At 41.1% G+C, this 12,516-nt stretch overlaps 2 protein-coding genes across 2 annotated transcripts in view; one reads left to right on the top strand and one right to left on the bottom strand.

Moving 5' to 3' along the window:
• The window catches only part of supt3h (SPT3 homolog, SAGA and STAGA complex component), a 9,378-nt gene extending 7,749 nt beyond the window's left edge, over positions 1 to 1,629 (top strand). Inside the window, exons 9-12 of the mRNA XM_046064880.1 lie at positions 337 to 441; positions 568 to 696; positions 1,058 to 1,147; positions 1,521 to 1,629. Of these exons, the coding sequence (XP_045920836.1) occupies positions 337 to 441; positions 568 to 696; positions 1,058 to 1,147; positions 1,521 to 1,562 (366 nt within the window). The 3' untranslated portion in view covers positions 1,563 to 1,629. The remainder of the gene's footprint in view (positions 1 to 336; positions 442 to 567; positions 697 to 1,057; positions 1,148 to 1,520) is intronic.
• Positions 1,630 to 1,746: 117 nt separating this feature from the next.
• On the bottom strand, positions 1,747 to 12,261 carry cdc5l (CDC5 cell division cycle 5-like (S. pombe)). Its single transcript, XM_046064879.1, has 19 exons — positions 12,046 to 12,261; positions 10,955 to 11,058; positions 10,565 to 10,726; positions 10,248 to 10,375; positions 9,481 to 9,580; positions 9,177 to 9,303; positions 8,976 to 9,067; positions 8,551 to 8,695; positions 8,218 to 8,409; positions 6,533 to 6,681; positions 6,272 to 6,443; positions 5,902 to 6,066; positions 5,348 to 5,428; positions 3,839 to 4,090; positions 3,576 to 3,683; positions 3,395 to 3,484; positions 3,170 to 3,301; positions 2,766 to 2,846; positions 1,747 to 2,149 (listed from the first exon to the last, which is right to left on the bottom strand). The coding sequence occupies exons 1-19, from the start codon at positions 12,088 to 12,090 to the stop codon at positions 2,036 to 2,038; spliced, it is 2,439 nt and encodes an 812-aa protein (XP_045920835.1). The 5' UTR covers positions 12,091 to 12,261; the 3' UTR covers positions 1,747 to 2,035.
• Positions 12,262 to 12,516: the final 255 nt, after the last annotated feature.

The following is a 12,516-nucleotide window of genomic DNA, read 5'->3' as shown; positions in this document are numbered from 1 at the left end:
GAGCAGTCCTCAAGGGGCAGAGTTTTCTCGGCTTGCATAGTCACCGGAGCTTTGTTGCGATCAGTAGCGTTGATCGCGTTTTTACGGTCATCTATCTTAAAATCCATGTCGGATGACTAAAATCCTTAACCCACGTAAAACTTAAATAAAGTTAAGTTAAATAAAAGGATATAAAAAGTGGATTAAAACTGGATAAGAGTCCGGTTCAAGACGGAGCTTCCGACAGGTGGCTACAGACGCCAACGCAATCATGTTAATGCTTTATATATATATGTATGTGTGTGTGTGTGTGATAAAATCTGTCTCCTGTGTCTTTCCATTTTCCTCCCTCTCCAGATTGTGGATTTGTCTCTGTTGGTAAAGCAGGAAATGACTGCGAAGAGCAATCCCATCAGTCATGTGATCTCTGCCAGCTACATCCACTACAACACTCATGCTGAGGTACACACACACACACACACACACACAAATGCAGTTTTCCCACCTTCAGTTTTTTTTTTTAAATCACTAAAACCACAGTTATGTTTGAAATAAATAAATTCCGTCTTCTATTTTTCTCTCCACCAGGTAAAGAAAGATCCAGACTCACCTGAAGCTACCCCCCCTTCCACTCCAGGCTCCTCCCATTCCTCGAAGCCCCTCCTGCAGGGTAATGGCAGTCTGGACGGCCGGGCGCGACAGAGGAAACGCAAAAAGGTGTGCGTTTTAGCCTGCTTGTACCTCAAAAACAGGTTGTTTTTTTTAGGTATGATTGGTGTCAAAATAACATATGAACGCAGTCATAGAGAGGTCGTGACACAGTGACCAGTCTTACGTGTGTGTTATATGTATACATGTGTGTAAATAATGTAAATAAAAATCCCTGTTTTATTGAAATCAAATGTTAATATTGAGTGCAACAAATATCTGAATAATTTAAAACCCCATCGTATGTAATCTGTTTTTATCTTTTAAATGTTGACTTCTCCTCAGTTTTTTAAAAACAAAAATTCACACAAACCACAGCAAAGACATGACCGTGGTGTCCCATGTTGTATTAATACAGTATTTGTTTCAGAGCTCTCCGGCTACAGTGGAACCTCCCAGCGGAGCCATCCTGCCCTGTCACATCAGAGAGGCTATTAGAAGATACAACTACAGACACACGGTGTGTACAGACACAACACTGATCATCAGATTCACATTTTATTATACATAACTTATTTCAGAGATCAGTTTGGAGTATTTAAGTCTCAATAAAATGCTCACTTTATATATAGAAAGTAATTGGCTACATCATTCCTACAGAAATAATGATGTGATTGCACCTTAAGAGATGGGGAACAACAAAAAAATCTGTCCTTTTTATCTGCAAGTTTACTCAGCGCTAAATAACATGCTTCAGCAGTCAGACTGATAAAGTGGGTCAACCTCATTTTTTAGTGTAGTATTAAGATAAGACTTTGGGGGAAAATGTCTACTTTAAAACCAGACACTTATGAAGCTATGGTTTAAAACAAATCCTCCTTTTTCTCTCTCAGAGTTCATGTTGGAGGAGTGGGATGGCCTTCCTTGCCTGCTGAAGATGCAACACAATCTTACCTGCACTAATTTTTTTGTTCTATTGTTTTAATAAAGACTTTTCAGTAAGTTTGTTTGTATTTCTGACAGAAAAGCTCACGAATGTTTCTCTCATGAGTTAGCGTTGTTAAAATACACCAGATTAGTATTTTTTTTGGCAGACAAACACTCACTGCAACTCGCTGCTTTGTCATTGTTGAAAAGAAACTTTATTGGTCACTAATACAGAAACACAAGGGGCAACTGAGCATGTTCAAAACTCAGCTTGTGATATCACAGCAACTTGAACACACAGAGGCGGGACTTATCTCTGGGATTGCCACAATGAAAAATGAGGGGGAAAAAAAGGTCAATATGACAACTTGAGGGCTGAAGAGCGCAAAAACTTGTTTGTTGTTTCTCAGAGCAGGTGTTAGCTTTATCGGTGTCTCATTGATGAGTGAGTGTGAGTAGCATGAATGAATGAATGTGTGGCTCAGTATTTCTGAGCACTGTTCAGCAGCGCCTCTCTCTCCATCAGCAGCTCTCCGTATCTCTGCTGAAGTTCTCGCTCTCTCTCCATCTGCCTCTCCACGTCCTCCCGCAGGGCCTAAAGCACACACACAGAAAGATGATCAAATTTTTAACAGAATATTTCTAACCTGCCACCACTTTGAAAAAAGGAACTACTACGATAATAATATTTAATAAGATATATCTGAGACAGAAATTGCTCAAGATTACAGTAACATAAAAATAAGAGTCATAAATATAAAATGTGTCTAATTTAATAAAAAACTAAAATACAAAAGTAGTATTCTCAAAGATATTGAAGAGTAATATTGCACATGATATTCAGTGTCCGATGTTTTAGCGGTCCTTCCTGAAAACGGAAAAGGATTTATAGTTTGATGGCCACTGGTAGAAAAGAAGTGATAAAATGTACAAACATTCAGACTATAACATGTTAGTCTGACAAAATGCTTACTTTCTCACTAAGAAATCAATTAAATTAATATAAATAGCATTTTTTTCACATTTGAGAAGCTGGAACCAACTGTTGTTAAGCTTGATCAATGGCCTAAATTATTAATCAATTGTCAAAATTGACTAATAGACTAATTGTTTCAGCACCAGAACACCGCAAGCTTGTTGGTCACTGTGATCAGAATGATGTTGGAAATTGAATATAAACTTGTACAGTAGTGTGTGTGTGTGTGTGTTACCTCTTTTCTCCTGGGAATCGCAGCATCCTCTTGTTTCTTCAGCTGAGTGAAGGTCTGGAGTTCTGTGGCTGCCTGCTCCACCTGGTGGACATCACAAGTACAATATTATTGTTATTACAATAATACAATACTCGTTTATTGTTATTTATAGGAATTACAGTGTTTTAGACACGACGATAATCTACAGTCTGCTGGGAAACTGACTACAAAGTAGGTATTTTATCTGTTCAGGACAAGATTCCATATTTCATAAAGCTTCTTTGAGATAATTCTTCACTGATAAGATATGATCTGTAAAATGACAAATCAAACAAGTCAGATGTCTAGAGTAGAGGGAAAAAGTGTGGGACTAAATTTACAGGGAACTTTTCCTGTCAGATTTAAAACCCTGTCACGTTCAGTACCTGTTCCCAGAGTTCATTGTGCTGCTTCAGGAGCCCCAGGGCTCTGGACTGAAACCCTCCCAGCAGGATTTTGAGTTTCTTCTCCAGTTTAGCTGCCTTACGGGCCTCTGCTGTCATGTGTCCACGGTTTACCTGGAGGGAGACGGATACAGCGACCTCAGTGTTTCAGACCACAGCTCTAATATAAGGTCTACGAGCTCTCCAAGTGTCTGTGTGTTTTCTCACATCTAGTTTCTTCTCCAGGCTTTCAATACGGTCTTTCTTTGATGCCAGGTTAGCTCTGGTGTACCTGTTCTGAGCAGGAAGATACAAAACCTGCAGAAAGAGAGAGGCAGACCAGATAAGAATAAACAGCTACTGATGAAGGGTTGATGTTCAGAGGATGAAGGTCAGATGATATGCTTACCTGTCCGTAGCATTCCTCCCACACCTGGCTGTAGGCCTCCATGCTGAGATCACCGTGGCCCATTCCTGCCTTCACCACCTCCATTTCTGCTACCAGTGCCACCTTTGCCTGTTTATTAACACCACACATGAACGCACGTGATGGTTATCATTAATTACCACGTCTTATATACAGTATACAGGTTACACATCACTGTCACAATGATCAGCAGATTGTTTGTGCACGTTTATAAGCGAACACAATGTTGGCGATGTGTGTGTTACCTGCTCCATCTCCTCTGTACTGACTGGCTTGTAAGGTTGTGTATCCAGGTACGCTATATGCGACGCGTTGTTAGATGTGGAGGTGGGGCCCCTGGTTTTGCCGCGCTGCAGTTGACTGGCTGCGTTGGCTGGCGGGTGGTGCAGGCAGTCGTAGTGCAGCATGGTAATCATTTCCTGTTTGATTAGCTCCTCCGCCAGCTGGAGGTCCGAGAGCTGCTCCATGGAGGTGGGACGGAGGACGGACTCGTTCACCTGCAGAGACGGACAATAACAAGGTGATATCATCATGCTGATACAATTAACAGATGTTCATATTCATCATCCTCCTGGATTACTCCAACACAACAACAATGAAAACAAACCTTGAGGTTTAAACATCAAAACAACACTAAGGCAGGGGGTCTAAAAGGTCTTGACCATGAATTTCCGACTCTTTAAAAGGTTCAGTGTACCATTGCTCCCTACCCTGCTGCTAAGACTAGGGCTGCAAAATTAATTTAATCGCAATGTCGTCAAGTGTGATTACGTAAGTGTGCGATTTAATAAATGAGAAAAAGTGTATTTGGCGCTCTCTTCTGTGTGTGCTGCTGTCTGCTGATTATCTCCACCCACACCGGGCTCTCGCACGAGCCCTTAAAACCGATAAGACTACGTGCAATGAGAAAAATTATTTATGGAGCAGTGTGCGATTACCTTAAGACAACAACCTACTGTAACCCCCCCTCCCTGCCCCGCCACTAATTGTTTACATAGTCTGACCCGGTCGCTCTGTGACAGAGACGTCGTCGAAAGTTAAAGGTAAGAAATAAGATAATGAAGGTTTGGCTTGCTGGCTATATAACGTTAGCTGTGTCGGTGCCTTTTGTTGTTCAACTTTTCACAAAGCCGACGTTCCTGTAAGTTTCACTTTTTGTTAACCGACCAATCACAGCCTGGATGGGGCAGGACATAAAAAAAAAAGTGACGTGCTACAGCAAACTTTCAAATGTTGAACAATATGATTATTGACAAGTTAGTACTTGTGTTAACAGTATAACATAACTTATGAGTCTTTGGTTTTGTTGTAACACTGATAAATAACTTCAGGAAGGAGGGACAGTAAAGTTTCAAACCCACTGCAAAAAGGTTCAACGTTGAGCCCTGACTGTAGTGATGAAACGTGCTCTTTGTCTGTTTTCAGCTACTGTAGAAAATGACGATGCAATGTGGCGACTACCATGAAAGGGGGGACCCGCGGTTATGGAGATATAAATGGCTTATTCTAAGGTAATAAAAACATAATGTGTTTATTATGTAAGGTCTTTACACACCACTGAAAACATAGTTATGGATCTTATATTGCATTTCCGTCAATATATCCTCAGAAATATTACACACTGAACCTTTAATGCCAGCTAAAGGTAAGAAGAAGATTGGTCTTAGTTGTTCTGTGTGAGTTTTCTCATCAGAAAAGCAACACACTGTGTTGTTTACTGCAGGAAATGCCCTCAGGAAACGAGTGTTTGTTACCTCAGTGGGTCTGGGGAGAGCCCTCTGAACGGGAGTGTGTCGCAGCTTCAGCTCCTTCTCTCTTTCTGCGTCACGTTGGGCCTAACACACACACACAAACAACAAATGTATACCCTTGTTAGTATGCCTTTAGTTTAAATAAAGTTTGTCAAACAAAGGTTTACAGGTGCATCTCAACAATTTTGAATGTTGGGGAAAAGTTAAGATTTTTCTGTAGTTTAACAAAGTTAAATTCTCATATATTCTAGATTCCTTAGACAGAGTGAAATATTATATGATTTTTTGTTTTGTTTTTCGATGATTAAAACAAAAAGTTTTCATAGAAATCCAGTATATCAAAATATTACAGACTTAAAGAATTGATAATACAGAAATGTCGTCCTGAGAAGAGCTCTAATCAGCAGGTTCAGTATAGTTCAAAGGAACTGTTCCTCGATATTCAAATATTTCAAAAAGCATCTGAATATCATTAAATGAGATTGTGCACTCAAGAAAATGATGTTATCCCCTAACCGAAACTCAAAAGTGCTCCGACGTTGTCTGCACGTGCATACCTGCTTGCGTGCCTCTATGTCTGCAGAGTCCTCCGTGAACCCTGTTTCTGTTTCTGTCTCTTCCAGTTCTTTCTCTGCGTTTTCCGGAAGAACGATCTCAAAGTCGTTCTTGGGAACAGGAAGTGACATCAGGCCCTGCCTCAACTGCTGCAAACTTTCTCTTTGCTGTGTGTGAGGGAAGAGAGACAGCAGTTAATTCATTATTTTAATTATTATTATCCTTATTAGTGACAAGTTTTGTTGACATTTTATTTGACCTGTTTCAATTGGTAACATTTACTAAATACAACTGAGTATCTGGCAACTGAAAACTTACATATATTCAGAAGTGAGTTGTGTATTTACAATACTACATGTGTCCAAGGGTTACCATGTGTTTAGCGAATGCAGGGTCAGCCAGTTGATCCTCACTGTTAATATTCAATTTGTCTCTCAGCGGTGTGCGAATGGGGGTCAAACTTGGGGTCACTGCCCCGCGCGGGGTGATCGCTCCTACACCTTGAGGGGTCATGCCCTCTTGCCCCTGACCTTGTCCAGGAGTTCTGTTGGAGACAACACGACCACGAACGTTAACGTTTACAGTACGGGCTGGTACAGCGCTGTATCAGTGCAGAAGTGATCGCACTTTTACCTGAATGGTGTGCTGAGAACAGTGTTGGGTGTTTGTATCTGCTGGCGCTGAGGTGTCACTCCGCTGAAGTCGCTCTCGTGCAGCGGCGTGTTGAGGCCTCCCTTTAGAGGAGTGTCAATGTTGGTCAGAGCCATCAGGTTCTGGGCTTCCTGAAGATACAGACAGATGCAGGTAGTAAATATTTAAAAAAGATTATTGAAAATATTGGTTATAAAACTGAACATAAACACACCCATTTAGTGAGGATCTTTGAATATGGTTATCACTGAGCTGTGACAGAGACATACTTCAAAGTATATGCTGTAGATTTAGTTTTGATGCATGATGGCCAACACTGACATTTACTCATTTGGCAGACGCTTTTATCCAAAGCGACTTACATTTGAAGAACAATATACAAGCATCAACAGAGCATCAAATAAAGATCTACAACTGACAATAAATACTTGTAAGAGCTCACAGTACATGTCACATCAATGGGGTTGATACCGAGGGAAGGAAGTAAGAGCTAACAAAAAGTGCAATCAATACAAGATCATTGTAGGGGATAGATGAAGAGCACAGGAAGTGCATGTTGGATGTTAGGAGTTAGAGGTGTTATAAGAGGAAGTGTTCTCAGAAGAGATGAGTTTTCAAGAGCTTCTTGAAGTTAGAGAGGGACGCCCCTGTTCTGATGGCGTGTGGTAGCTCGTTCCCCCGTCGTGGTGTCACAGATGAGAATAGCCGGGACTGGGATTGCTTTATGTGAAGGGATGGCAGAGCCAGGCGGCGTTTGTTGGAGGAGCGTAGTGGCCAAGTAGGAACGTAAACTTGTATTATGTAGTTTAGGTAGATGGGTCAAGACCCAGTAGTCACTCTGTATACAGCATTAGTGACTTGAATTTGATTCTGGAGGCTGCAATAATGGAGTGACATGTGTCCTTTTGGGCTGATCAAAAACCAGACGCGCTGCTGCGTTCTAAACCATTTGTAAGGGTTTCACCACACAAGCTGGAAGACCTGCTAGGAGGACATTGCAATAGTCGATAGATATGCGAGAGATAACCATGGCCTGTACCAGAAGCTGGGTGGCGTACTGAGTGAGGTAGAGCCTGATTTTCCTTATGTTGTATAGAGCAAAGCGGCACGACCGAGAGATAGCAGCAACATGGTCTGAAAAGGACAGCTGGTCATTGATTTTGCGTGTCACGATTGATTTTCATCAATCGTGACATGCAAGTTTCTCACCAACCAGGCTGGAGTGATGTTTGAGGAGCCAATTTGTAGTTTGATGTTATGGTGGATAGATTGCTTGGCTGGAATGACCAAGAGATCAGTCTTAGAGAGGTTTAGTTGAAGATCCCACATCGGGTCAGATGTGCTGTATAATAAACCTACATTTTAATCACAATCTTCACAGTCACAATCGCGTTCTTTCAAATCGCAATTTCAATTTGAAAACTATTAATCGTCCAGGCCTAATTTTAACATAAACAAAATTTCATAAAACATCAGTGATAAAATACAATGCAATCATGTAGTCAATAAATAAAAATAATATATATACACCTGAAATATACTACAGCTAGAAATACTTAAAATTGAGAATCTAAATACTTCAGTGGCGTATTGAGCCTTTAATATGTGCTCATAAATTCAGCATGTGTGTTTAAAGTATCAAAATATTCCGTGTGAGTGTCTGTTACCTGCAGTATCCTGTCCTGGACAGCGGGGGTGCGAGGGGTGCGTAGCCCCGTCGCCATGTTGTTGGTGACGCTGTACTCTGACAGGAGGGCCGAGGAGGCGGAGTTTCCGCTTTCGCTCTCCTCAGCAGCTTGACGGGCAACCTCACTAGCAACACCCAATTTCACGACTTCCTCCAGCTCAGCATCGCTGATCTATGAAGAATGTTAAATTAAATACAATTAAAGACCTTATCTGGTAAAAGAGGATCAATTAAACAAACTAAGGAGTACCTACACTGGTCTGACAGACTTTTCGGACATTAAAGTTAAAAGGTGCTTGTGCGTAGTTGTTACCTGTGGAGTAGGTAAAACCAGTTTGGAGCGTTTCTTGGTGAACTCAGCCACACCGCTGGTCTGCAGGATGGCAGATGGAAGATCGCTCTCTTTCTTCTTCTTGATCTTCTGTTTGTCTTTCTTTCTATCCTTTTCCTCTTGCTCACTACACACAAACACAAGCAGGTTTATGAATGAAGACCACGGGTTGATTGTGTGTGTGTGTCTTTATTGTGTACGATGTGTATCAATCTTGTTAATTAAGTGTTTCTGTTTAAACTTTAATATTGTAGTTGTTTATATGAAGCTGAACATGACTTTGTGATTTAACGGTTCTGCGTATATCTTTGTTGTGTATTTACTGTACTTTTTATTATTATAAGCCTCGTGTGTGTTGCCATCCAAACTTTATGTAGTAAAATATTGTAGTGTCTAATATTACTGACTTGCGAAGTTCTCCATCCAAGTGCTGCTGTCTGAGTCGTTTGAAGTTTGGCTCCAGTCCGACGTACTGCTCCATGCTGGTGTCATAGAAACCCTTAAAGTTAAAAAAAAGAAATTACACAGTTAATAAAATTAGATTGAGCCCAAATGCTGTGCTGTTGTTTTGGGTTCTGTTCAAATGAACAAAATCAATTAAAAGTTACCTGTGCTGGCTTCTTTTCAAAGGGAATTTCAGCGTTGTAGTCAACTCCTCTCTTCTTCTTCCTCTTCTTCTGAACATCGATTCCTGCCGCTCTCAGCTCTCTGCGCTTCTGCAGAGCAGCCAACCGTCTGCAGCACAAAGTGAGGGACATTCAATTATTTTGTACTTGTCAGCAACTTTCCCATACCTACAGTAACAACACAAACATTAAGCATGAAAAAATATGATTACATTTCAGAGAAAGCCGTTTGAATAAAGAAATAACAACTCAGTATTTGTAAATACTGTGTTTGTGTGTATCCAACCTGGCTTCCTCCAGCTGTTTCTCTCTGGCCTTCCTCTTGGCTTTCTTGCCCTGGGTATTGGCCAGTCGAGCCCTGGCCTCTGACAGCATCTCCAGCTCATCTACAGACAGACAGACTCAATTAATGAGGACACAAGATGCTGTTGAAGGCTCGTGCAGACTACATGACTTTCAACGCTGGCAGATAGCTGTGCTGTTCCGACTACACGACTTGCTGGCTTGTGACTGAAATCATTATGGTGTTCATGCTACGAGATTGATCTCACACTACAGAAACTGACAACGACTATCACCTGACAGCTGGTCTCCAAACCACATTTTGTCAAGAAAAAGGTGAAATGTGAAACGGGAAATGTGCAAATCTACACACAAAACAGGATTTGTTAATTATTATAAAGGTAAACGGCCTAAAGACAAACAATGTGGGTAAAAGAATGGATTAGCACATGCGGGTAGCAGGGATTGTCTGTGCTACATGGAGAGTTGGAGGTGAGTAAGACACGTTGATTTGCCCGCAAACACAACAGACCGGTCGGTGAGCTTGTTGACTGGCAAATCAAGTAGTGCGAACTAGGCTTAAGTTTAACCTGTTAGATTTGAAATTCTTCATTTAAGAGTAAATAAAAACTACTACTAGAAATGTAAAAGACAACTGTGAGAGCACATATAGAGTAGATATTCTCAGGACCCGGGTGCATTCTGTCCCTTGGGTTGGATGAAGTTTAATTAAAAAGTCAGTCTCGCCATCATTGTCTTAATTGAACATACCTTCGTCCATGTCCACAGGGTCAGGCCTGGCAGGTTTAGTTTCAGGATTAGGGTCAATCTCTCCTGGTTTTAACTTCCTGGGGTCGTCTCCCACTTCTTCCTCATTGTCTCTTTGAGCTGCCTTGTCTCTAAACACACACATAAATACACACAAATTGTGAATCAACAGCATTTTGCACTAATCGTGATACACTTAATCCAAGTGCTCCAGACATTGCTTTGCAAATAACTCTAGAATAAAGGTCAAGGGTCTGGGAGAGCCTGCTTTGAACTAACAATTTGATTATAAATATGTTTTAAATAGTGTAAAATCGTACAGCAGGTATTCATAGTGCTCCAGACACTGGGCAGCAGTGCGTCCTATGATAGGAGCAATGGTCCTCCACTGAGTCGGCATCAGCTTGGCCAAATGAAGAAGCTTCTCCTCCTCTTCTCTGGACCATTCTGTCTTCTTGATGCTGGGGTCCAACCACTCGTACCTGCAGACAGACAGACACAAAGCCGAAGTGCAGGACATTTAATTAAAGAGGCAATCTAACTGAGATCACGATCAAGAGAGACACACAACAAACAACAGCCAGTTACAAACAAGCTGATGCGTACAAACATCTGAAACAATCATGGACATCTCTAAAAACTTCCAACATTAGAGTTTTAGAAATGAAGTTGCTGTTATTTGCAGCACATGTCTTTGTCTCTTGACTCACCATCTGGCTTTACATTGTTTGGCAGACTTGCGGTGCAGCAAGGAGGCGATACGGGACCACTGGTTCTTCCCATATTTCATCACCGCTGCCTTGAGGATCTCATCCTGGATAGATGTGCAGATTAGAAAAGAGTCACAAAAGTATGATCCTATCACCTTTTTTAATCCAATCAGAACACTGATGATAATCAAAAAGACTCCCAAAAAAACTTCTTCCCACAGTGCATCAGACTCTTGAACAATACACCCAACATCACATTCCCATGTTTAAATCCCACCTTAAAAAACATCTTACAAACTGGCCTATCCAACCTGATCACTGTTCTTCTGGCCACAGCGATCTTATGTTTCCAGTTGTTTATGTACCTTGATTATTTGCACTGTAATTTCAGTTTTTGTTAATTTTATTGATTTATTGCTATACTGTTTTATTATGTTCTGTCAGGTGACCTTGAGTGTTCTGAAAGCCTCTATATATAAAACATTATTATTACAACCTGCTGCTCCACTCTCCATCACTCCTACTGACTTTTGCCCTTCCGTAGCACAAGGCTCCTAGGTTTTGTTTCCACTTGAACCTACTCTGCTGCACCTAACTTTATTTTGTAGTCTGCATATGTTGTTGTATTTAATGTTTTTTGCATATATCGACATAAGAAACGTTACATATTTTACTTCCAAAGCAAGATTTTCGTTGTATGCTCCAAGCCGTTGCGGTTTTTACTGTGCTTATGACAATAACCTTCTTGAATCCTGAATCAACACATTCTGTAATCACCATAAGACAAACCCACTGCTGTCAATTATTCTCACTTTACGTTAGCTCTCTTGCTAACATTTACAAAGTATTGCAGGTTGCAGTAGTGCTTGCTAATGACGTAGCCATATTTACTAACTAAACACGTTACTGTTCACTTCACAAAAGCAGTATTTACTAAACTCTTTCGCTGACAGCAACACAAATAAACCAAAAACTTGCTAAGCGAGCTAAAGTCCGTGAAGTGAGCAGCTAGCTTCATGCTAACTAAGCCTCATAGGTTTACGATGAGCGGTTAGCGCTATGCTAACGCAGCTAGCCGTGTAAACACGTACCTCAGTGTTGCGCCAGACGCCTCCTTTTATCATAATTCGCGGCATCTTTGCGGCTTGTTTCTCTCTCCTCCCGCAGTAAAACTGTTATAACTGATTCTCAACCAGTTCAGAATATAAATGACGGTCACGATTTACACTCAAACTGAAATCCAACACACAGAGAAATGCGAGGGACCAACGAGCGTGCACCACACCGGAAACGGGTCCGCCGCAATGTATTGTGGGTGTTGTTCTACAAGTGAGGAAATCTGTCACCCCCTCCAGCGGAATAATGTTTCCGCTTTACCAAAACTGGAGCCCAAACTTAATTTAAATTATCATAAACTAATCAAAACATTACCCCAATCCCAACCAGTTATATTTTTGACGCCTACTAATAACATAACACAGGCTCTGGCCCCAAATGCCAACGGTTCAAGGGGAAACTTTTCGAAGGGGGAACAGACTTCGACGTAACACCTGTACAAATCA

Source organism: Micropterus dolomieu, linkage group LG12 (genome assembly GCF_021292245.1).
Source record: "Micropterus dolomieu isolate WLL.071019.BEF.003 ecotype Adirondacks linkage group LG12, ASM2129224v1, whole genome shotgun sequence".
In the NCBI taxonomy this organism is placed as follows: domain Eukaryota; kingdom Metazoa; phylum Chordata; class Actinopteri; order Centrarchiformes; family Centrarchidae; genus Micropterus; species Micropterus dolomieu.
The sequence above is the reverse complement of the archived record's forward strand: the minus strand, read 5'-3'. Positions and strand labels throughout refer to the sequence as shown.

Bases quoted from the DNA above. Each gene is read 5' to 3' on its own strand.
- cdc5l (XM_046064879.1), bottom strand. From the start codon at position 12,090: ATGCCGCGAATTATGATAAAAGGAGGCGTCTGGCGCAACACTGAG. The intron at 8,410-8,550 runs GTAACAACTACG...CATTCTTCATAG, and splicing joins TGGTTTTACCTACTCCACAG to ATCAGCGATGCTGAGCTGGA. The intron at 3,684-3,838 runs GTAACACACACA...GTTAATAAACAG, and splicing joins GTACAGAGGAGATGGAGCAG to GCAAAGGTGGCACTGGTAGC.